The 24,219-nt window shown below is 38.7% G+C and overlaps 1 protein-coding gene across 5 annotated transcripts; it reads left to right on the top strand.

Annotated features, from left to right (window-relative positions):
• The first annotated feature begins 151 nt into the window (after window positions 1–151).
• LOC123320051 (copper-transporting ATPase 1) lies at window positions 152–23,991 on the top strand. 5 transcript variants are annotated; one of them, XM_044907201.1, is made up of 17 exons: window positions 152–510; window positions 731–878; window positions 8,737–8,962; window positions 9,240–9,432; window positions 10,441–10,611; window positions 10,768–10,923; window positions 10,975–11,307; window positions 11,367–11,561; window positions 13,623–13,932; window positions 15,147–15,530; window positions 15,592–15,839; window positions 17,881–18,123; window positions 18,182–18,559; window positions 20,712–20,916; window positions 20,971–21,212; window positions 21,424–21,685; window positions 23,756–23,991. In XM_044907201.1, the coding sequence occupies exons 1-17, from the start codon at window positions 477–479 to the stop codon at window positions 23,862–23,864; spliced, it is 3,837 nt and encodes a 1,278-aa protein (XP_044763136.1). In that variant the 5' UTR covers window positions 152–476; the 3' UTR covers window positions 23,865–23,991. The 5 variants fall into 5 exon arrangements, with proteins under 5 accessions (XP_044763136.1, XP_044763137.1, XP_044763139.1 ...); XM_044907202.1 differs by lacking the exons at window positions 152–510; window positions 731–878 and adding an exon at window positions 1,708–1,841; XM_044907204.1 differs by lacking the exons at window positions 152–510; window positions 731–878 and adding an exon at window positions 2,852–3,095.
• Window positions 23,992–24,219: the final 228 nt, after the last annotated feature.

Raw genomic sequence — 24,219 nt, 5'->3', positions numbered from 1 at the left:
TATTATCAGATACTTCGAGAATCGTACAGATGGATTGAAATATTTTTTTGATAATTAAAAGTACATATATGCGATATAAATGATTCTGACATAGAATTCTTTTAGTAGTTCTGCAAAATTAGATCATTAGATCAAATGAATCCAAAGTTTTTGACAGCAGGTGTATTTTGAAAGTCTGAATTCTACTTTTTTGAAAATTCTTTGTCCTGATTAGAAAGTGATTAATTTATAATGTTATCTGGATCATTTAATTGAATTTGATTATACTCCGGTCAGTCACCCTTGTTCACGGGATTTTCTTCCATTTTTTACCACCCCTTACATAGGATGTGATTGTAAATACATCCATTTGATAACTTTTATCAGGGAATAATAAGATAGTTTCCTATTGATATTAAATCGTTTTGTTCATTATGTTGTTCAAATTATAAATCTGCAATAATTATTTATTTATAATGTGAATTAGAAGAAGCAATATGGAAAAAAGTGTAGTGCACTTTATTTTGAAAGGTAGGGGCTTTAATTTCATACTGTTTCTAATAATTGTCTATGTTCAATTTGTGTGTTTGCTTCATGAATTCCATATCTGATTGTACAAACATGTCTCGTTTACCATTATCATTAATTTGGGCAATTTGTGAATAACGATATCGATATTTGAATATCATCCTAAGTGAAATGAATACTTGCTTATAGCCAAAACCAGAGGTAATAAAGTTTTTTCTTACAGATGCAGTTGATCAAAAAGAGGACCAATACCAAAATCTCCGTAAAGCACTTCAAAAGATCGATGGTACAGTTGTCAAGTTGCCTGATCAAACGAATACTCTCCACTGCGTTGAAGTAACAATTCCAGAAGCCAACTATCAGCTCGTAAGGTACGACCGACTTATTCAGTCAGCTATTCATTCTGATAAATAAATTCTTCGATTGAAACATGATATCAGGTGTATTGTTCATGGGAAAGATAAAGGTATCATTATTGGAGTGTTGCCAGGAATCATATACAGGAGAACCTAATCGTTGGCACACTAATTTAGTTGTTTTTGCTTTGATTTATGTTTTTTTTTATGAGGAGTCTTAAGTCAATCATTTGTGAAGGCTGTTTCAAACCTATAAAAATGGTGGATGCGCTAAAATATATAGATTTTCCAAAGAGCGAAATTTCTATTGATAAGATATGAAAAACTGTATAATATTCATAGCAGTTTATTTATATGATTTGTTAGCAACGAAATTCGACCTAATATTATGTTTTAGCAAATTCGTATGCATGATCATCTGAGAATTTTCGGTAATTTTTATTTGCTTCAAACGAATGTCAATATGCTTGCAACCTAATTTCTAGTATCCAAACCTTACTTTTTGCAATCCTCCTGGGACTTTGATAATTATGTCCCTGTAGACATTTGTTTTTATTATGCGTACATGTAGTTCCTAGTAATCGATTTCGGTCTCTGTTTCGAATAACTCGAGGCATTGTTGATAACGAAAGCATTCTCACCAAACCAGATAGGGAATACTGACTCTCATTGTCTGGAATGCGTATGAAATATATCAACAAAAGATTGTTTGGTTCTGGTTTTTGCGGAATAATAACAAACAAGAACTCCAATCTTCCCCCGTTTATTCTTGTGAAGATCTTCAAGTCAGAAGGTCCTCCTCAATCTGGGGTGTTTTCTTGTACAGTTTGGTGGGTTTTCAACCTGACAAAGTGCCAAGATGCTGTCTGGCTTGTACGCAAAGTTCTTCCTGTACTGCATCTCGGTCATATTCGATAAGGTGCGGATTCATGGTTATTTCATGACCAATAAGAGGAAGAAGTTTCTGTCCATAACTTGGTGAGTTTTTCATATCCTTCTGGTCAAGCTGGGGTTGCAGAGGTTGAAGAGTCTGTCCCTTAAATCATGTTCAGGCTTAGATCTTCATACGGAGACTCAACCTTGATAGAATAAGAGATTGAGGTGAGGCATCTCGAAGGATTTGTGGAAGCTTGGGGAATTGTGGATCTTATACAGAGATTTAAATCAAACTTTTCTTGGAGGTTTGGGAAGTTTTTCTGATGACATCTACTTAAGCTTCCAGAAGTTGAAATTGTTTCTTGAATTTTACAAGGGATGGCGTTGGTAGCACCTACATCGAGCTGTGAAATGAATCTCAAGAAATTCCTTATCAGAAATTTCGCATTTTTGAATTTTCGTTACTTTCTACCTGTCGATGACCCAGAGAACGTGAAAGTGTGGTCGAAATTTCAGTAATTTCTAGAATTCCCTATTTTCTCACCGATAGTATATCGAGTAGGGGAACTAAACTGTAATACCCTTGAAATTTTCATGTTTTAAGACGGGGAAAAACGATCTTTTCAAGATATTTTCAGGAAAAATCTGGAGATGGATGTATCGTGCCTTGAAAATTAGCAAACGTACATAATGAGACCAGAAAGGCTCTTGAATTGATGCGACAACCGACCCTCATTCCCAGTTTCAGCTTCGAATGACCATGGGATGAGGGAGTTTTAGTTTTTCCGCCTCCAGTTTCATTAAAAACGTGACGGCGCGTGGGATGACGATTTCTCGGACATACCGCTGTCTGAATTCCTAAATTCCCCGTTTTTTTCACCGACCTTGACCTCGAGGCGTACTCCTCGAGGTGCTAATCTCCCATAAACCTTGCACGATTGATCAGCTTCGTCCTTATGCCTTCAAATTCCTCGATTTCCTCATTCGTAAAGAGAATGGCTTGACGTCGTACGAGACAAGTCGAAAAGCGTATAATGATTAATAATTATTCCGCGAAGGATAAAACTAACGAAACTAGAGCGGCTCTACATTTTTCACTTTCACCAAATCCGACCACCGCCATCGGTTTAATCTGATAGCGAGCGAGAGACAATAGTTGAGCGAGTTTTCTAAAAACTTTTACGCCGAGCGTTCGTTGGTTATCAGGGACCATTCGAGTGGTGTCGAGATGTGATTCTGTGCCTTGGGTCGCGTCGGTCAGTCGATTTTTTTTTATCTGGTCGCGAGATGTGATGTTCGGTCTGGAATCGGGAAGTTTTGAGAGTTACCGGACGTGATGAGGGCGTTTTTCAGGAGGTAAGATCGGTGGGGGTCCTAGGGTTGGGTGGGTTTTTAGAGTTGTTGGGAGGGGGTGGAGTTTCTAGTGTTCACAATGCCTGCTGTGTTTATAGCTACTACTATTTGAGTTTTTACCTTGTTGTGCGCCTGCCAAGAGAGGGGCGCTAGGTTTTCTGGCGTTTTTTGATCATTACCTGGGTTTGGATGATACTTTTCAGGATATGATGTCAATGATGAAGGGTACTTCAGGAAGTACCTAGAAAGCTGGAATTTTGTAGTATCAGTTCATGAACAATGAAAATGTTCCGAAACTTGGAACTATCACCTCCCAACCCCCCTGATATACAGGGTCTTTGACTCGTACGAATATTTTAACAATAGATTCTTTAGGTCAACAGAAACACTTTTTTCCTATACCATTTTTTTCAATTCTGCCCTGATTAAAAGAGGTGGCCAGTTTAAGTTTTCATAATGAGCTGTACCACCCCTGGAAAAACAAAATTACCATCAGAATAACTAGCTAAATCTGTGACACTCTTGAACAGAGTTGTATTCAGCCAATTTTTGCACAGATACTTTTTAATTTTTGAACATCAAATTACTCGAAAACGGCGCATTATACGAGAAAAAAAAGAAGAATACTTTTATTTTACAAAACGTTCAAATATTCATTGGATAACGTCCAACTTAGTTTCCAGAGTTGGGTTCTTTGAATTTTTGGTATTTTTATGGTACGTAATGGTCATAACGAGAAAACTGGAAGGCGTGGGTGATATCTTGTGTTCGAAAAAGATTCATCAAACAAACTAAAAACCATATTCCGAAATTCATTTCATTCGATAAAACCGTTGGTGAGATAGAACTAAAAATAATTTTTTTTATGGTTTTTCAGCAGCCTGTATCTTTTAAACCGAGCCTATTCGAAATAAATGGTAAAGGAAAAAAGCATTCCTTTTGACCTATTTTTCCTACCCTTGTTTTTGATGACTTGATCACTCAAAATTCTTCAATAGATAGCTCTGGTCAAATTTTTTTTTTAATTTTGTAATGCCAATAAGAAACACTCTTGGGAATTCTATCGTCATGCATATTTAGAATTTTCCATGTATAGAAAAGCGGTCTATATATCTAGATAAGACTCATTTGGTCATTTATAATTAAAACCGTTTTTTTAACAACAATAACCGGCGATAATTTTCGACGAAACAAAGAACGCATTTAACACGGACATTTTACCATAATGACCGTTTCGATTCGTCCGTTATTTTATGAATAAGTTCAATAAGTTGTTCCTTTGGACGTGGCAAAGGATTGTTTTCTGAGAACGTCATCTATTTACGCGTTTTCTTTTTCATTATCGAAACGCCGAATTCGAGGAATCTGATACAATTTACCACAAGAATGATTTCGTATTGTTTGTTCGGGAAATTATTCAGTGTCCGATACGAAATTGTGCAGTTACACATATGTCGAGAAGTAATCGTTGAAAGTTGAGCTCGAAATCTGCGGAAAAAGACGTTTTTTTTTTGAGTAAGTTGAAAGTTCTGCGCATAAGACACGACCAGTAAAACTGGAAAATTATCGTAGATCTGAACGGGATACATATTCTGAAAGAGCAACTCTTCTAGTAACAAATCTGAGAAGTTCTCCCATCTGGGCGCAACCGTAAGGTCTTGAGGGAGTTTTAACTGAACCCAACTTTTTCGGAAATTTTCGAATGTCGTCTTTAGAGTAATTTTTCTTCCAGGAAAATTATCGTAGATCCAAACGTGATACATATTCTGAAAGAGCAACTCTTCTAGTAATAAATTTGAGAATTTCGTCCATTTCGGCGCAACCGTTCGGTCTTGACGAATTCTCAAGTGAAATTCGCAATTTTTGAAAAATGCCATTTCCAAGATGAAAATCTAAACGAAGGGAGATAGGCTTTCGAAATTGCTCGCAATAGATTCAGCGTGTTCGAAAACCTATATTTTCATACCAAATTCTTCAATATCTGACACTGTTTAGGAGAAAATAATTTTTTTTGTTTTTCCACTTTTCATTTTCGAGTTGACTTTGGAGAGCTCTCTGGAATAGAATTGTCTATTGAATCATCAACTGTTTGGTTTTCTCGAATCTTCAGAACAACTTCTATGCACTCCATATCCTAGGACAGCAATAGAGCCTCCTGATTTTTAGACAGAGTAGCAAATAGGTCATTTTAGGGGGGTCTAACCCCTTGCTCATTTTTGACCCAAAAAATCGAAATTTTCGAAATCGAGTTTTTGTGCTATGGTGGAAGCCTAGGCAACGCTGATTATATAACTGAAAATCCCAATTGGATCAGACGAATATAACAGGAGATATCGCAGATTGAAAATTGCAAATTTTTGAAAAATTCCATTTCAGAAATGAAAATCTAAACGAACGGAGATACGCATTCGAAATTGCTTGCAATAGATTCAGCGTGTTCGAAAACCTATATTTTCATACCAAACTTTCCAATATCTGACACTGTTTAGGAGAAAATAATTTTTTTTGTTTTTCCACTTTTCATTTTCGAGTTGACTTTGAAGAGCTCTCTGGAGTGCAATTCTCTATTGAATCATCAACTGTTTGGTTTTTTAGAATCTTCAAAACTTATTCTATGCACTCCATATCCTAGGACAGCAATAGAACATCCTGATTTTTAGACAGAGTAGCAAATAGGTGATTTTAGGGGGGTCTAACCCCTTGCTCATTTTTGACCCAAAAAATCGAAATTTTCGAAATCGAGTTTTTATGCTAGGGTGGAAGCCTTGGCCACGCTGATTATAAAACCGGAAACCCCAATTGGATCAGACGAATATAACAGGAGATATCGCAGATTGAAAATTGCAAATTTTTGAAAAATTCCATTTCAGAGATGAAAATCTAAACGAAGGCAGATAGGCTTTCGAAATTGCTCGCAATAGATTCAGCGTGTTCGAAAACCTATATTTTCATACCAAACTTTCCAATATCTGACACTGTTTAGGAGAAAATAATTTTTTTTGTTTTTCCACTTTTCATTTTCGAGTTGACTTTGAAGAGCTCTCTGGAGTGCAATTCTCTATTGAATCATCAACTGTTTGGTTCTTTAGAATCTTCAAAACTTATTCTATGCACTCCATATCCTAGGACAGCAATAGAACATCCTGATTTTTAGACAGAGTAGCAAATAGGTGATTTTAGGGGGGTCTAACCCCTTGCTCATTTTTGACCCAAAAAATCGAAATTTTCGAAATCGAGTTTTTATGCTAGGGTGGAAGCCTTGGCCACGCTGATTATAAAACCGGAAAGCCCAATTGGATCAGACGAATATAACAGGAGATATCGCAGATTGAAAATTGCAAATTTTTGAAAAATGCCATTTCAGAGATGAAAATCTAAACGAAGGCAGATAGGCTTTCGAAATTGCTCGCAATAGATTCAGCGTGTTCGAAAACCTATATTTTCATACCAAACTTTCCAATATCTGACACTGTTTAGGAGAAAATAATTTTTTTTGTTTTTCCACTTTTCATTTTCGAGTTGACTTTGAAGAGCTCTCTGGAGTGCAATTCTCTATTGAATCATCAACTGTTTGGTTCTTTAGAATCTTCAAAACTTATTCTATGCACTCCATATCCTAGGACAGCAATAGAACATCCTGATTTTTAGACAGAGTAGCAAATAGGTGATTTTAGGGGGGTCTAACCCCTTGCTCATTTTTTACCCAAAAAATCGAAATTTTCGAAATCGAGTTTTCGTGCTAGGGTGGAAGCCTTGGCCACGCTGATTATAAAACCGGAAAGCCCAATTGGATCAGACGAATATAACAGGAGATATCGCAGATTGAAAATTGCAAATTTTTGAAAAATGCCATTTCAGAGATGAAAATCTAAACGAAGGCAGATAGGCTTTCGAAATTGCTCGCAATAGATTCAGCGTGTTCGAAAACCTATATTTTCATACCAAAATTTCCAATATCTGGCCCAGTTTGGGAGAAAATAATAATTTTCGTTTTTCCACTTTTCATTTTCGAGTTGACTTCGAAGAGCTCTCTGGACTGCAATTCTCTATCGAATCATCAACTGTTTGGTTTTCTAGAATCTTCAAAACCAATTCTATGCACTCCATATCCTAAGATAGTAATAGAACTTCCTGATTTTTTGACAGAGTAGCAAATAGGTCATTTTAGGGGGGTCTAACCCCTTGCTCATTTTTGACCCAAAAAATCGAAATTTTCGAAATCGAGTTTTTGTACTAGGGTGAAAGCCTTGGCAACGCTGATTATAAAACCGAAAACCCCTATTGGATCTGAAGAATATAACAGGAGATATCGCAGATTGAAAATTGCAAATTTTTGAAAAATGCCATTTCGAAGATGAAAATCTAAACGAACGGAGATAGGCTTTCGAAATTGCTCGCAATAGATTCAGCGTGTTCGAAAACCTATATTTTCACACTAAACTTTCAAATATCTGATCTCTGTTTAGGAGAAAACAAAAGTTTTTTGTTTTTCCACTTATCATTTTCGAGTTCACTTTGAAGAGCTCTCTGGTTTTCCCCCAATTTCCATATACGTAGTGATTACGATAAACCGAGACAATAATCAGCGATCTAAAATGTCGTATTTTATTCGTTGCTCAATACAGAACAACTGCAAGTTTTTATTTCGTCATTACCTCTTCCATTTTGGATATACAATTAAATTTCAAATGGCCTGTAATGAACGACTTTCCAATAAATAATGTCGATAATCAGGTAGCCCGTGAGAAATTAACGAAACGAAGTTCATTTTGCTCTGAAATCGTCGTAGGTGAGATGTATATTATTTTCCTTAGAGAAACTCTCGCTTTCACGATTTAATCATTGTTGATTTTCCTTGCATCGGTTGAATCGAGATGAAAATTGGAAGTTTAGCTCCTAAACGCTGTAATGTTCGCATTTTCACGTTTGTAGACCTTATTTTAGTGTTTAATTAACCATTTTTCTCATTATACCCTCATGTTCCCCCATAAAAAATAATTATTTTTAGCAAAAATTCTACCCCCATCGAAGTTATCTAAAAAGATCCCCAAAAATACCGAAACGTTCGCTATCTCCTCCTCCAGCAGTCCTGCATTCACACGCGCCTCCAAAGTAGGGTCTTATCTTATCGAAATCGACTTAAAAAAATTATTTATTCAGTTCTATCCGTTCACGACGACTACGCGGTTCGTTTGGCTTGTAGTATATGCGTCGAAAAGGGAGATAACCGTCGAATTTTCGACGTTATTATGTGCATCGTGGCGAAAAACAATCTTTTTCGGTGTTAGTTTATCTTCGGCTGCGGTTTGGACACCGGCCACGGCAGTTCTCCTGGTCGGGATGTGCGATAAAGAGCCGCTCTTATCTAGGGAAGATGTCTGGTATGTAAACAGCGACGTTCTGTCGCGCAAAATAACCTGGATTCGTGGAAAACGGTGGTTTTTTCGAAAATCTTCCAGCGGGGTCGAATCGGGTCGGTGGGGTGGCCGCGAACGCGTTTTCCGACCTTGATCCCAATAAAATTGGCGACGTTTTCCAGCGAAGAATGGTGTCAAATGTGGTGGGGCTACCACCACACCACCAAAAAGCTCTTAATTCTGATAAATTAATGAATTTTCCAACTAAAATCTTTTTTTTTTTTTAGGGAGACCTCGGAAACGCTCGGTTTCGAACCGTTGATCAACCACAAGGCGGACCTAGAAGCTGTCACCGTCTTGTCCCACACCGGAGATGGTGCAGATTCGAAAGATTACGGTGAAGAAGACGAGGATGGTACGGTTAAGGTGACCATCGAAGGGATGACATGCAATTCCTGCGTGAGGAGCATAGAGGACGTGGTCGGTCAAAAACCGGGAATATTCAACATAAAGGCAAGGAAATTTGATCCCAATGTGAAGACTGTAACATGCAGCACGTCCATATGAGAGGGCTGCACTTCCATCAGGAATGATAGCCTGTTTATTTCAATGTTATCGAGATATTTTGCAATCTTGACCCACAAAAGGCGTGTGAGCAGTCAGATCATCTATTTCGATTCTAGATCGGGAATTTTTCGATGATCTGAATGTTACTGTGTCTGTTTCTCACCCTTATCATTAGGCGTTCGAATTTGTTCAGCCGATTGATGATAATTGAAGACTTTCTCAGGTTTCCCTGGCTAACAAGTCAGCCCTGGTACGTTATGATGTAAGGAAGATTACACCACAAGATATATGCGATTATATAGACGAGATGGGCTTCGAAGCGGCAGTACCACTGTTGAGCGGCCAGCAAACGGTCAATCAGAGCTATATCCACATCAATGGCATGACCTGTAACTCCTGCGTGGAATCCATCCAAGGTGAGTATATACGGGGTGAGTCTTTGGCTGGTACAAATATTTCAACAGTAGGTCAAAAGAAACACCTTTTTCCTTCACCATTTTGTCTGATTTGGCTCGGTTTAGAAGATGCAGGCTGTTTGAAAACCATAAAAAATTATTTTTAGTTCTATCTCACAAAAGGTTTTATCGAATTGAATGAATATCAGAATATAGTTTTTTATTTATTTGAGGAATCTTTTCCGGACACAAGATATCATCCACGTCTTCCAGTTTTGTCATTATGACCATTACGTACCATAAAATACCAAAAATTCAAAGAACCCAACTCTTGAAACTAAGTTGGAGGCTATATAATGAATATTTGAACCATTTGTAAAATAATGCATCATTTTCGAGTAATTTGTTGTTCAAAAATAAAAAAGTATCTGTGAAATTCAGAAATTTGGGTACTTTGGGTGAATACAACTCTGTTCAAAAGATCCACAGATGTGTAGTGTCACAGATTAAGCTAGTCATTCTGAAGGTGATTTTGTTTTTTAGGGGTGACACAGCTCATTATGAAAACTCAAAATGGCTATATATTTTTATCAGGGCCGAATCGGCAAAAATGGTGGAGGAAAAAAGTGTTTCTTTCAACGTCAAGAATCTACTGTTGAAATATTTGCACGAGTCAAAGGCTCAGCCTGCATATTTTCCGAGCATTTTTCAGAAATAAACACAGTTGGCCCATCTAGTCATTACTTTTGAAATCTAGTCTTCAGTATTCAATTCCTTAATAAACTTTTTAGGGTTTTCACTCCCAATCTCATTCATTGTCAGGCAACAATTTTTTCTAGTTGATTTGCTCCTGACAAATTAGTGCAAGAATTTACGCAGGAGCAAATCGTTTATTTCATTTTTAATTGATTTTTTTTCGGAGATTGGGAGTGAAAACCCTAAAAAGTTTATTAAGAAATGCAGAATCCTCCCAGAATAAATTTCAATCGATTTCAGTATTCAATGTAAATAAATATTGTGTTTTTCCAGGAATGATATCCACGAGGGAAGGCGTGAAGAGTATATCGGTTGATCTGCAGAAAAAAGAGGCCTTCGTAGAATTCTCCAGCGAGGTGAACGCAGAACAAATAGCCGAAATGATAGAAGATATGGGTTTTGAGGCCTACGTGAAGACTGTTAATGGTAAAGAATATAAAATAGGTGAGAACGTTGAGATAAAACAACTATTTTCTGTGGATAAAACTGATTTATGTCATTCGTGTGTCATTCAATCACATCAAAATTCTTGTACGAGATGAAAACCAGAAATCAAACATTTCAAACCTCACACCGAACGTAACAAATGTCTCTTTTTAGATAATAGGAAAACGCAGAATGGCAAACTGGCAACTAATGGTCGCGCGGACAGGGAGACCGAAGAATTAAACTTGGAAAAATGCCAGTTGCAGATCAAAGGGATGACCTGCGGTTCCTGCGTTGCTGCTATCGAAAAACACGTGATGAAAATAACAGGTACGTTTTACTCATTTGGAAAATCCCGAATTTACCACGTTTTTCTTCAAGGTTGCCACAAGATCCTGGTCTCCCTCCTGGCCGCCAGGGCGGAGGTACTCTTCGACCCTTCCTTCACCTCGCCCAACGACATAGCCGGCTCCATATCGGAGCTCGGTTTTCCCTCTTTGGTCCTGGTGCAATCCGGAGGCAGCGAGGCGGAATTAGACCTGGAAATCGGCGGGATGACGTGCGCCAGTTGCGTGTATAAAATCGAGAGCAACGTGGTCAAGCTGCGGGGGGTGGTATCGGCCAAGGTCGCCCTCACGACCCGTAGGGGTAAATTCCTGTACGACTCGGAGATCACCGGTCCTAGAGACGTGATAAAGGCCATTGAAGATTTGGGTAATACGGATGGAGTGAAAAATTGAGGGTAGGGTGAGTTATTGGTTGAATTTTTGCAGGTTTCACGGCCGAACTGTTGAATAAGGATAGGGGCGGGGATTATCTACACCAGAAGGAGGAGATACGTAGGTGGAGGAACGCCTTTTTGGTTTCTCTGATCTTCGGCGCGCCCAGTATGGTAGTTATGATGTATTTCATGTTTGTCATGTCGACCGGCACCATGAGCCACAAGGATATGTGCTGTGTCGTTAAGGGTAGGGAGATTTTTATCTATGTATGGTTATATTTCAGCCCTACACTGCTCGACAATTGATAGGGTAACCACGGAGACTTGATTGTTTCGCAGGAAGCTAGTAGGACCGGTTGGAGACATCACAATATGATCATTAGATAAAAAATCGTTCAGCTTGCTGCAGATTTTGGTTAATGAAGCTCTGGAAGCTCGAGCTATTCAAAAGATAGACTGGCCATCTCTCCTTCCAGACATGACTTGAATCGAGCATGTCTGGTCAGATATTTCTAGATGAATGACCTCCCTGGGACAACCGATTAACAATCTTCAGCTTTGGAGCATCTTTCTTACGTTTTGCTGGATATTTAGACAAATTTGGCTATACATTTTATAGATTGCCTCATCGAAAGCATGCCTCCAAGAGTAGAATGCTTGGGGGATCGACCAAATACTAGCTTTACCCGAGACTTTCAATTAACTCTTCATTTAATTTCATTTCTTTGGTGTTAAGATTTCTCATACTTTCAATACAATTACTTTTTCTTTGATGCTCCTAATTTTTTCATTCTTTTCTGAGGAAAAAAGGATTTCAAATGAAAATTCTTCAGTATCGAATACTCGTGAAAAAGATTGATGGAAGGTCAGTGGTCCTTATCAATTGTTGAGCCTGTATAAGGGGTGTCCCAAATTCGATGTCCAGTGAGGGAATCTCGGAAATTAAAAGAGCTAGAGCAAAACTGATGACACTTACCGAGCTCTTTTTCAGAGTAACAAAGAATGGTGACAACCGTAGTCTCCTACGATTCTTCGTTTTTCAGTTATTAGCAAGAATTTTACGATTTCGAAAAGTTCTCGTAACTTTTTTGTCTTTGAAGGTACAGATCTGAAACTTCAAGCTTCTTAGGCACTTTTATATGTGAAATCTACTGAAGAAATTTTTCTTAAAATAGACATCTTGACCACGTTACATAACTCGCTCATTGAGCAACAGCAACTTCATGAAATATTGTACAGGCTGGGCAAAATTCGTAGTTTACTGAGAGGATCTTGAGAACTATAAGAGCTAGAAGAAATTGGATCACACATTTCCTAGTTCTTCTTCAGAAAAACAAAGAATAGTGAAAACCGTAGCCTCCTACGATTCTTCGTCTTCGAATTATTAGCAAAAAATGAGATTTTGACGATTTCGAAAATTCCTCGTAACTTTTTTGTCTTTGAAGTTACTGATATGGAACTTGAATCTTCTACAGGCACTTTTATATATAGAATCCACTGACGAGCTCAAAATTTTTTTTATTTCGAATCATTAGGCGTACTTTGGTTTTTTTAAATGCTAACGTTTATTGAATTTGTTATTTTTGAATTGGGAAAAAATCTTTCGTCAGTTGATTCTACGTATAAAAGTGCCTGTAGAAGATTCAAGTTCCATATCAGTAACTTCAAAGACAAAAAAGTTACGAGGACTTTTCGAAATCGTCAAAATATCATTTTTTGCTAATAATTCGAAGGCGAAAAATCGTAGGAGGCTACGGTTTTCACCATTCTTTGTTTTTCTGAAGAAGAACTAGGAAATGCGTGATCCAATTTCTTCTAGCTCTTATAGTTCTCAAGATCCTCTCAGTACACCACGAATTTTACCCACCCTGTACAATATTTCATGAAGTTGCTGTTGCTCATGAGCGGGTTATGTAACGTGATCAAGATGTCTATTAAAAAAAAATTTCTTCAGTAGATTTCACATATAAAAGTACCTAAGAAGGTTGAAGCTTCAAATCTGTACCTTCAAAGACAAAAAAGTTACGAGAACTTTTCGAAATCGTCGAATTCTTGCTAATAACTCATAAACGAAGAATCGTAGGAAGCTATAGCCTTCACCATTCTTTGTTTCTCTGGAATAGAGCTAGGAAATGTGTCGTCTGTTTTCTTCTAGCTCTTATAGTTTTCGAGATCCCCTCAGTGGACAACGAATTTTGCGCACCCTGTACAGGGTACTGTCCTGAAGTTGGAAAAAATAACCTCTTTATTTGTGATACAACCACTACTGAACGGTATAACAAAAATAGATTTTTCTTCTTTCGCCCAGGTCTGTCCTTGGAAAACCTCATAATGTGGGCGCTCTCCACGCCCGTCCTAATCTTCGGCGGCCGTCACTTCTTCGTCCAGGCCTACAAGGCCCTGCAACACTGCACGACGAACATGGACGTACTTATAGCGATGGCAACGTCGATCTCCTACACTTACAGCGTGTGCGTAGTCGTGGCAGCCATGGCGACCGGACAGAACACCTCCCCGCAGACGTTCTTCGACACGCCCCCCATGCTGTTGGTCTTCATCAGTCTGGGCAGATGGCTGGAACACATCGCCAAGGGAAAAACATCAGAGGCTCTTTCCAGGTAGCTCGAAAGTGATTTAAACGTGAAATTTTTTTAACCCTTTGTAGCCCAAGGTCATAAAATTTCAAATCACTTTAGTATATGATAGGTTTTAACAAATAAAAAAACACGTATTTCTCAAAAATTAAAAAATACTCATAATTATTTATTTATTTGACAATTTAGGGAGTGTAACATCACTGTAACATTGAGTGAAACTAAAAGAAAATACACTTATGAGTTATGGAAGGAATAAGATGTGTTCCGATAACCGATTACCCTTGGCAATTGAATCAATGACATTATATAAGTTGCACCAATAAACTGCTGGATATCGGTATTGGTAATTTGAAAGGATTGGTTTGGTTTTTTTTTTGTATTATGCAAAAATTTGTTTGTTCTGTAATAAAAGTTCAATTCTTCAAAAAAAATATATAGGAAAAATTGAATTGGTGTATCAAGCTCCAGTAAAGTAGGCGGTAAAGTAGTATTTCTGGTAAATCCTAACTGCTGGTCGTGAAGAATTAGGTCTTGTTCTTCCATTGTAGTTGCCGCCTTTTTTGCCTTTGATTAGTGGAAGCTTTATTCGAATGGCTACCTTGCTGTCCAGGATATGCAGACGAGGGGCCAGCAATAGGCTCACTGCGTTCAGATTTTTCAATAATTGAATCTGGAAGATACTGCAGTATCTTTTTCACAATCAGATAAAAGTTGAAATTTTTTCTTCTAATAACGGCTGAAAATCTGGGTCAAGAACGCTGTCATCACCAATTTTACATGAATATCCACATACTTTAGTTCCAAAAAATATTTCGATCGTCACTCAATGTGACAGAAATGTTACAAACATATAAAGTTACGTTTTGCACATAAAAACGCAAAAATATGCTTTGGTAACAATATATGAACAAAGTCAATCACTTTCCTATAGGTTTCGACGAAAACAATACAATTTTATACACTTTTAGTGTATTTTCATAAAATTCAAACTTCTAAAATGTTTTTTCTTGTCACTTTCATCAACGCACGAAATTCAAACCCGCTTAATGCATCAAATTATACCTCCTATGATTTATATTTGATACTGAAATGTTCAGTGTGGTATGTTATAATACTGTGATACTGATTTGAATGAACTCAAATGTTGAGTATACATTTTAGAAGGATTATTAAGGTTTGTTACAGAAATGTCACAGGAGGCTATAAAGGGTTAATATTTTGGTGGACGTTTTTAGATTGTTATCTCTGAAGGCCACGGAGGCTCTGTTGGTGACGTTGGGCGCGAAGGGCGAGGTGGAGAGCGAGAAACAGGTGCCGGTGGATCTGGTGCACAGGGGAGACGTGCTGAAGGTGATCCCGGGCTCCAAGGTGCCGGTGGACGGTAAGGTGATACAGGGTCAGTCGATGTGCGACGAGAGTCTCATAACCGGCGAGAGCATGCCGGTGCCGAAGAAGATCGGTTCTAGCGTGATCGGCGGTTCGATAAATCAGCACGGTCTGCTGATTGTGGAGGCGACGCACACCGGCGAGGCCACGACGCTGTCGCAGATCGTCAAGTTGGTGGAGGAGGCGCAGACGTCCAAGGCGCCGATACAGCAGCTCGCCGATAAGATTGCGGGGTGTGTAGCGTTTTTCTCTCTGCGAACGTCTCTTAACTTTTTTTTTTTAATTGTATTTCAGGTATTTCGTTCCAACTGTCGTCTTCCTGTCTCTGTTGACTTTGGTGGTCTGGTCGATAATCGGATCGATCAACATCGATTATCTGCCTGTTGGTAACGCGGAGAAGGAGGGATTCACGGAGACCGAGGTGCTGTTACAGTTCGTCTTCAGGTGCGCGCTGAGCGTATTGGCCATCGCGTGTCCTTGCGCGTTGGGCCTGGCCACGCCCACCGCCGTCATGGTGGGCACGGGCGTGGGCGCGATGAACGGTGAGTAGACCTTTCGCGCATCGATCCAAATCATAAAAAGATTAAAGATCCAAATCTGCTGCTTTGGCAACGCTGGGTAAATTGAGTCATACAGTGTCTAGCGGTGTTTTGTACTGATTATTTTGATGACTTTTGTCAATTGATTATTCGAAAATCGGTGAACTATATTGTTGAAAACTGCATTTTATCGAGGATCTCAAGGCCTTAAGGTTGTTGAGTGTAGGATTAAAGATAATCCTGGATTAATTTTGACATTTCCGTTCAATTCTGTCACGTGAATCTAGGATCTAATCCTGCACTGAACAATCGGGCCTTAAAATAATAAAACGCTCGAAAACGTAATGGGGTAGATTGAATAGAATTATTTGTTGTTTGCTACTCATTCGAACGTTTTTTACAAAACTTTCAGCTTCATGAAAGGAAAATTTAAAAATGCGCAATGTAATAGAAAAATAAATTGTAAAAAATAACTGATGAATGGAATATTCAAAAAATTTTGTATGGGCAACAAATTGAGCAGTTATTTCATCGAGAATGAACATTGACAGTAGGGTGCTAAACTTGGCTCAAAATTTGGCAATTGCTCTAGAAACAGAAAAGAAACTTTATATTTAATTTTTTTAAGCTCTCTGCTTTGGGTACTCAAAAAACTCCACTTCAAGCAATGGAGGAAATGAATTGCTTTTTTGTGGTATTGAAAAAGATTTATTCACAACAGAAATTTATCGATGAAGGATTTTCGAATCAATTGAACTATACAGGGTGAACTGGAAGATTGACAAATGTGGGTGACTCATAATAAAGGGAGAGAGAAAAGGTCCTATAATCCCACAATCTTTATTTTGTGACGACTAGTTTCGAGACTTTTTCATTAGTCTCATTCTCAAGCCTTCTAAAGCTACAAAAGTTTTCAACATGAGGTAAAAAGGTCATAAACTGTAAAAAGGACAACACTTACTATTCTACTATTCTAATTAGTATATGACGCGATCTTATTCATATGTTTCATGATAAAAAAAACGGTTTGTAGTAGATTTATTTGTTTTTTAGAGTTGTAGCTTGTTTGTGAGTGTTGTCCTTTTTATAGTTTATGACCTTTTTAACTTAAGTTGAAAACTTTAGTAGCTTTAGAAGACTTGAGAATGAGACTAATATAAAAGTCTTGAAACTAGTCGTCACAAAATAAAGATTGTGGGATTATAGGACCTTTTATCTCTCCCTTTATGATATACAGGGTGAGTCTTTGACTCGTACGAATATTAAAACAGTAGATTCTTGAGGTCGAAAGCAACACTTTTTTCCTTTACCATTTTTTCCGAATCGGCTCGGTTTAAAAGATACAGGCTGTTGAAAAACCATAAAAAATGTTATTTTTAGCTCTATCTCACAAAGAGTTTTATCAAATGGAATGTAGTTCGGAATATAGTTTTTCATTCATTTGATGAATCTTTTTCGAACATAAGATATCACCTACGTCTTCCAGTTTTCTCATTATCACCATTTCGTACCATAAAAATACCAAAAATTCAAGGAACCCAACTCTTGAAACTAAGTTGGACGCTATCTCATGAATATTTGAACGTTTTTCAAGTATTTTTCATATTTTGTCGTATAATACGCCGTTTTCGAGTAATTTGATGTTAAAAAATTTAAAAGTATCTGTGAAATTCGAAAAATTGGGTGCTTTGACTGAATAAAACTCTGTTTAAAAGATCCACAGATATGTAGAGTCACAGATTTAACTAGTTATACTTAAATCCAGGGGTGGCACAGCTCATTATGAAGACTTAAAATGACCATATCAGGGCCGAATCGGCAAAAATGGTGAAGGAAAAAAGTGTTTCTTTCGACCTCAAGAATCTACTGTTGAAATATACGGGTCAAAGACACACCCTGCGTATTTTCCGAGCATTTTTCTGAAATAAACACAGTTGCCCATCTAGTTATTACTTTTGGAATCTGGTCTTCAGTGTTCAATGTGAATAAATGGGTCTATCTATTTCTACGTCATCGATTGATCCCGTTTTTTTTTTTCCCTAAGGTATCCTGATAAAAGGGGCGGAACCCCTAGAAAACGCGCACAAGGTAAAGGCCATCATGTTCGACAAAACCGGCACGATAACCAAGGGCGTGCCCGAGGTGGCCAGGATCTGGCTGACCGGCGACATATACAACCCCGCGGTCATACTCAGCGCCCTTGGATGCGCCGAGACGAACTCCGAACATCCCATCGGCATAGCCATCATCAGATACGTAAAAGACGTCTTGAATTGCGACATGACAGGTGAGTGACGTTTCTGGGTCTCTCTCGGCAACCATCTCTCGATATACGTTGATTTTAGGGTTCGTCTCGAACTTCCAAAGCGTGCCCGGATGCGGCCTCCGATGCACCGTGTCCTCGCTGTCCACCATGGTGAACAACGCGAAGAACAACAAGGAACTGTCCGAGTTCGCCTCGCTGGTGTCCGCGGGCAGTTCCGGCACCTTTTCCCTGCTGAACGTGCAGGTGGACGTGACCCATTCGCAAAATCTGATGTTGGGCAGACTGATCGGCATAAATTCGCAGGATGACGATAACGCATCAGGGGGGGAGTATCAGGTGATCGTCGGGAACAGGGAGTGGATGAACAGGAACGGACTGTTGGTCACCGACGACATGAACAGGAGGATGGTGGACGAGGAGGAGCAGGGGAGGTCCGCGGTTCTGTGCGCCTTAAACGGTAAGTGAGAGCCTTTCGCGCTTAGAGTGAAACGCTTCTTTCATTTACCATTTATGCCTGTTTGATTTCACTAAAATATAAAGGGAAGAAGGCCTTTCTTGGACCCCAGGAAGCCATTGTTCAAGTACGGGGTGAGTACGTATATTTTAACAGAAGATTTCTGAGGTCAAGTGAAAAACTTTGTGATTTAACCTTTTTTTTTACTTTCGACTGGGTTGACAAGATGCGGGCTGTTGAAAATCCATACTCCCCACCCCTTTTGAACTTGTGAGAGGTTGCTCTTTCAAGATATGCATGACTTTTAGAGCTACGATGATTTTTCTGGGATATACGCATGTCCAAAGTTCACCTTCCAAAAATTCCCAAAAAGTTGGGTTCAGTTAAGACTTGCTCAAGACCGAACAGTTGCGCCGAAATGGATGAAATTCACAGATTTATTACTAGAAGAGTTGCTCTTTCAGAATATGTATCACATTTTGAGCTACGATAATTTTCCTGCAAGAAAAACCACTCGCAAGTTGACCATCGGAAAATTCCCAAAAAGTTGGGTTCAGTTAAAAATTCCTCAAGACCGAACGGTTGCGCCGAGGTGGATGAAATTCTCAGATTTGTTACTAGAAAAGTTGCTCTTTCAGAATATGTATCACATTTAGATCTACGATAGTTTTCCTGGGAGATTAATTCCTCTAAAGACGACCCGCGAAAATTTCCCAAAAAGTTGGGTTCAGTTAAAACTTCCTCAACACCGAACGCTTGCGCCGAGATGGATGAAGTTCTCAGATTTATGACTAGAAGAGTTGCTCTTTCAGAATATGTATCACATTTAGATCTACGATAGTTTTCCTGGGAGATTAATTCCTCTAAAGACGACCCGCGAAAATTTCCCAAAAAGTTGGGTTCAGTTAAAACTTCCTCAACACCGAACGCTTGCGCCGAGATGGATGAAGTTCTCAGATTTATGACTAGAAGAGTTGCTCTTTCAGAATATGTATCACATTTAGATCTACGATAGTTTTCCTGGGAGATTAATTCCTCTAAAGACGACCCGCGAAAATTTCCCAAAAAGTTGGGTTCAGTTAAAACTTCCTCAACACCGAACGCTTGCGCCGAGATGGATGAAGTTCTCAGATTTATGACTAGAAGAGTTGCTCTTTCAGAATATGTATCACATTTAGATCTACGATAGTTTTCCTGGGAGATTAATTCCTCTAAAGACGACCCGCGAAAATTTCCCAAAAAGTTGGGTTCAGTTAAAACTTCCTCAACACCGAACGCTTGCGCCGAGATGGATGAAGTTCTCAGATTTATGACTAGAAGAGTTGCTCTTTCAGAATATGTATCACATTTAGATCTACGATAGTTTTCCTGGGAGATTAATTCCTCTAAAGACGACCCGCGAAAATTTCCCAAAAAGTTGGGTTCAGTTAAAACTTCCTCAAGACCGAACGGTTGCGCCGAGATGGATGAAGTTCTCAGATTTATGACTAGAAGAGTTGCTCTTTCAGATTATGTATCACGTTTAGATCTACGATAGTTTTCCTAGAAGATTAATTCCTCTAAAGACGACCTGCGAAAATTTCCCAAAAAGTTGGGTTCAGTTAAAACTTCCTCAAGACCAAACGGTTGCGCCGAGATGGATGGAATTCTCAGATTTATCACTAGAAGAGTTCCTCTTTCAGAATATGTATCACGTTTAGATCTACGATAGTTCTCCTGGAAGATTAATTCCTCTAAAGACGACCTTCGAAAAATTCCCAAAAAGTTGGGTTCAGTTAAGACTTCCTCAAGACCGAACGCTTGCGCCGAGATGGGTGAAGTTCTCAGATTTATGACTCGAAGAGTTGCTCTTTCAGAATATGTATCACGTTTAGATCTACGATAGTTTTCCTGGAAGATTAATTCCTCTAAAGACGACCTGCGAAAATTTCCCAAAAAGTTGGGTTCAGTTAAAACTTCCTCAAGACCGAACGGTTGTGCCGAGATGGATGAAATTCTCAGATTTATAACTAGAAGAGTTGCTCTTTCAGAATATGTATCACATTCAGTGTTTCATCGGACCTCGATGATCCGCAGTTGAAATATACGTACCGCTCAAAGACTCGCCCCGTATAGAAACGCCCGCAGTTAACTAGAGATTCTTTTAATCTCGCAGGTAAAATCGTATCGATGATAAGCGTCGCGGACACCGTCAAACCGGAAGCCAGCCTGGCCGTGTACTCCCTGAAGAGGATGGGACTGGAGGTCATACTGCTGACGGGCGACAACAGAAAGACGGCGGCTAGCATAGCCAGAGAGGTGGGCATCACGAAGGTCTACGCCGAGGTGTTACCGTCGCACAAGGTAGCCCGGGTGCAGAAGTGAGTATCCAACAATCCAAGAAGGATTTTAAACGATACAGCCGAAAATTTTAGGTTGCAAGCGAAGGGCGTTAAGGTGTGCATGGTGGGGGACGGCATCAACGACTCCCCGGCCTTGGCCCAGGCCGACGTAGGCATGGCCATAGCTGCCGGTACAGATGTAGCGGTGGAAGCCGCGCATGTGGTGTTGATGAGGAACGACTTATTGGACGTTGTAGCTTGTTTGGAGCTATCGAGATGTACAGTATCCAGGATAAGGCTGAATTTCTTATTCGCCAGCATGTACAACCTTTTGGGTGAGTAATTCTGCTCCTTCACCTCACTCCTGCACAGTAACAATAAGTTTTCCACTTGAAATATCCCAGTTTCTCCCCAGAAGAACAGATAACTTTAAAAATCACGAATAAATCCTTGATTCCTACCCAATTCGACTCTTTCTGTGCTCCTTCTGACACTCGCGTCCTTGACTTAACCATAGAACTAAATCGAATGGTCGCCTCCTCCCAGGTATCCCTCTGGCAGCGGGGGCCTTCAGCATGTTCGGCCTCATGCTGGCGCCGTGGATGGCGAGCGCGGCCATGGCCCTCAGCAGCGTGTCCGTGGTCGGGTCCAGTCTGCTGCTGAAGCTGTGGAGGAAGCCCACCAGGGCGGATCTGGAAACGCCCGAATTCCTGGCGATGAGAGACAGGCAAGAGATGGACGCGATATCGATACATCGCGGACTGGACGACATAGAGAATTATACGAGCCCCCCTAACGGAATTTCAAGGTATACCGTAAATTGTACAGAGTAGATATTAGGGTAGAGATCTGTTTTCGTGGGTAGGGGTGACCTATGACGACAGATATTGATTTTTAGTTGTGGATGGAGGTTTTTATGCCTTTTTTTTAAATAAAATTGTTTTTTATTATTTTTAGTGTTTAGTTTTGTGTTTGATCGGTGAAAAAGTGTACTTGAATTATCAGTTTGAAGCGTTTCCCTTTTTCAACCCCTATTGATTAGATTTTTTCACGTTTTGAGGCGGTATCGTAGTTGTCTTATCTTTTAATCTGAAAGATTGATATTTCGTGGTCAATTTTGGTAGATACAGGAGAAATACTAATTTGCTGTCCATATAGAGAATACAAGCATGTTTTTCCTGAAAAGAAATAGTTCAGTTTGATACTTCAAGCACATACTCCAAACCTTGATACGTCAATGAAGTAGTTGGTGGAATTGTTCTCAAAAAAAAACGTATAGGTCGACACATAAAGTGTAAATTCGAACTTTGGGTGATTTGAATAGCTCCCAGAGCCCTCCCCTTTCGTTAAAACTTTTGCGCGCCATCTATACACCGAATTCGGTAGATCGCTCGCTGTGGTCCTACGCCACATCCGAATTTTAGAACATGGCCAATGCCCTCTTATCTGTGGCTACCTTACTGATAAAATTAATTCGAGGAAAACATCTGTCTGAATCTTTGAGCGCCATCTCTCTTTCGAAATTGAAAGATGACATTTAATAAATTCGTTGACTAGGAAAATAGCGTTCGTTCAGTTTCATCTTTACATATTTCATTTTTTTTGCGTGTACAGGTTGAGTCTTTGACTCTTACAAATATTTTAACGGTAGAATCTTGAGGTCAAAAGAAGCACTTTTTTCCTTTACCATTTTTCCCGAATCTGCTCGGTTTAAAAGATACAGGCTGTTGAACACCCATTAAAAAGTTATTTTTACTTCTTTCTCACAAACGATTTTATCGAATGAAATGAATTTCAGACATAGTTTTTCATTCATTTTATGAATCTGTTTCGAACAAAAGATATCACCCACGTCTTCCAGTTTTTTCATTATGACCATCAGGTACCATAAAAATACCAAAAATTCAAAGAATCCAACTTTTGAAACTAAGTTGGACGCTATCTAATGAATATTTGAATATTTTGTTGAAAGTATTCTTCATATTTTCTCGTATAATGCGCCGTTTTCGAGTAATTTGATGTTCAAAATTAAAAAATATCTGGAAAATTGGGTACTTCGGCTGAATGCAACCCTGTTCAAAAGATCCACAGATGTGTAGTTTCTCCAGGGGTTGCATAGCTCATTATGGAAACTTAAAAAAAAAGGCTATATCCTTTTATCAGGGCCGAATCAGAAAAAAATGGTATAGGAAAAAAGTGTTTCTTTTGGCCTCAACAGTCTTCTGTTGAACTGACTCAAAGACTCACCCTGTATTGTCATACAATATTATTTTCTACAATCCTACGTTTACCTACCTTGACGAATTTAGGAAATGAAAAACACATTGTTTCTACATTTATTTCTATAAAATTAACAAACATAGACAGATACATAACGAACCATCATATAAATCATCATAATTACACCTTGCTGAATAAGTGGATCTGTCCTCTCAATTTTTCACTCTTTGAAACGTCCAAAGTTCCTTGAAATAGTCACCATTTCTTCAGTTTGAACATAATTCATTCACACGCAGGATCAACGAAAAAACAGGATTCAATATCTTAAACTATTGAATAAAAAAACTTCATATTTAATTCATATTGCGATACTGGAATTTACCGAGATTTAAAACTGAATGAACCCCACTCATGCCACTCATTGAAACACAATGGAGAGATTATAAACTTGTCGTCAGCAGAAACCTTTGAAAAGAATACCTGGACTGAATAGATAAGAAACTATCAAACTTGATTCAGCGAGTAGAACCTTATCAGTTTATCAGTGTGTACATTAATTGTAAATCTTCACGATTTAAAACGATTTCCTGAACATTTTTTATTTGAAGAGTTGAGGCAAAATAAAGTAAACATTAATCAGAATTTCCTATGTTTTCAGGATACTTGGAAGAGGAAAAAATCCCAAAGATTCCCTGCTGAATAACGAGGATAACACGCACGTGGAATTCAGTTCTAAAAAGAACACCCTTATAGAATCTCTAATGTAAAAAATAACCCCATGTTACTTAAGTATCATATTACAAGTGAAAAATATACACGAATATTTTATCTAAACACGTTTTGTTTTTAAATATATTTGATATATTTTCAATTTTATATAATTGAGAAAGTTTTGATCTGTTTTTTTTTTGTATTCCTTTCCTTTAGAATTGCTGCGGGTTTGGATATAACCAGGTGAGTCGATGGACGATTGCTTCGAATGGAATTGGATCACGTGTTTGAATGGTGGAGCACTTACACGTTTTTTTTGGAAAGAAATCGAACTTAATGGAGGGATGTACCGAGGTTTAGCAGAATCGGATGGGTGACAATTTTTAAATAATTCTTGGGCTAATTTTATTT

The sequence above is a fragment of the Coccinella septempunctata genome, chromosome 9 (genome assembly GCF_907165205.1).
Source record: "Coccinella septempunctata chromosome 9, icCocSept1.1, whole genome shotgun sequence".
NCBI lineage: Eukaryota > Metazoa > Arthropoda > Insecta > Coleoptera > Coccinellidae > Coccinella > Coccinella septempunctata.
This window is presented reverse-complemented; position numbering and strand designations above follow the sequence as displayed.

Coding starts and splice junctions, on each gene's coding strand:
- LOC123320051 (XM_044907201.1), top strand. CDS start 477: ATGGAAAAAAGTGTAGTGCACTTTATTTTGAAAG. Junction 10,924..10,974: donor ACACGTGATGAAAATAACAG/GTACGTTTTACT, acceptor TTTTTCTTCAAG/GTTGCCACAAGATCCTGGTC. Junction 11,308..11,366: donor AAAGGCCATTGAAGATTTGG/GTAATACGGATG, acceptor GAATTTTTGCAG/GTTTCACGGCCGAACTGTTG.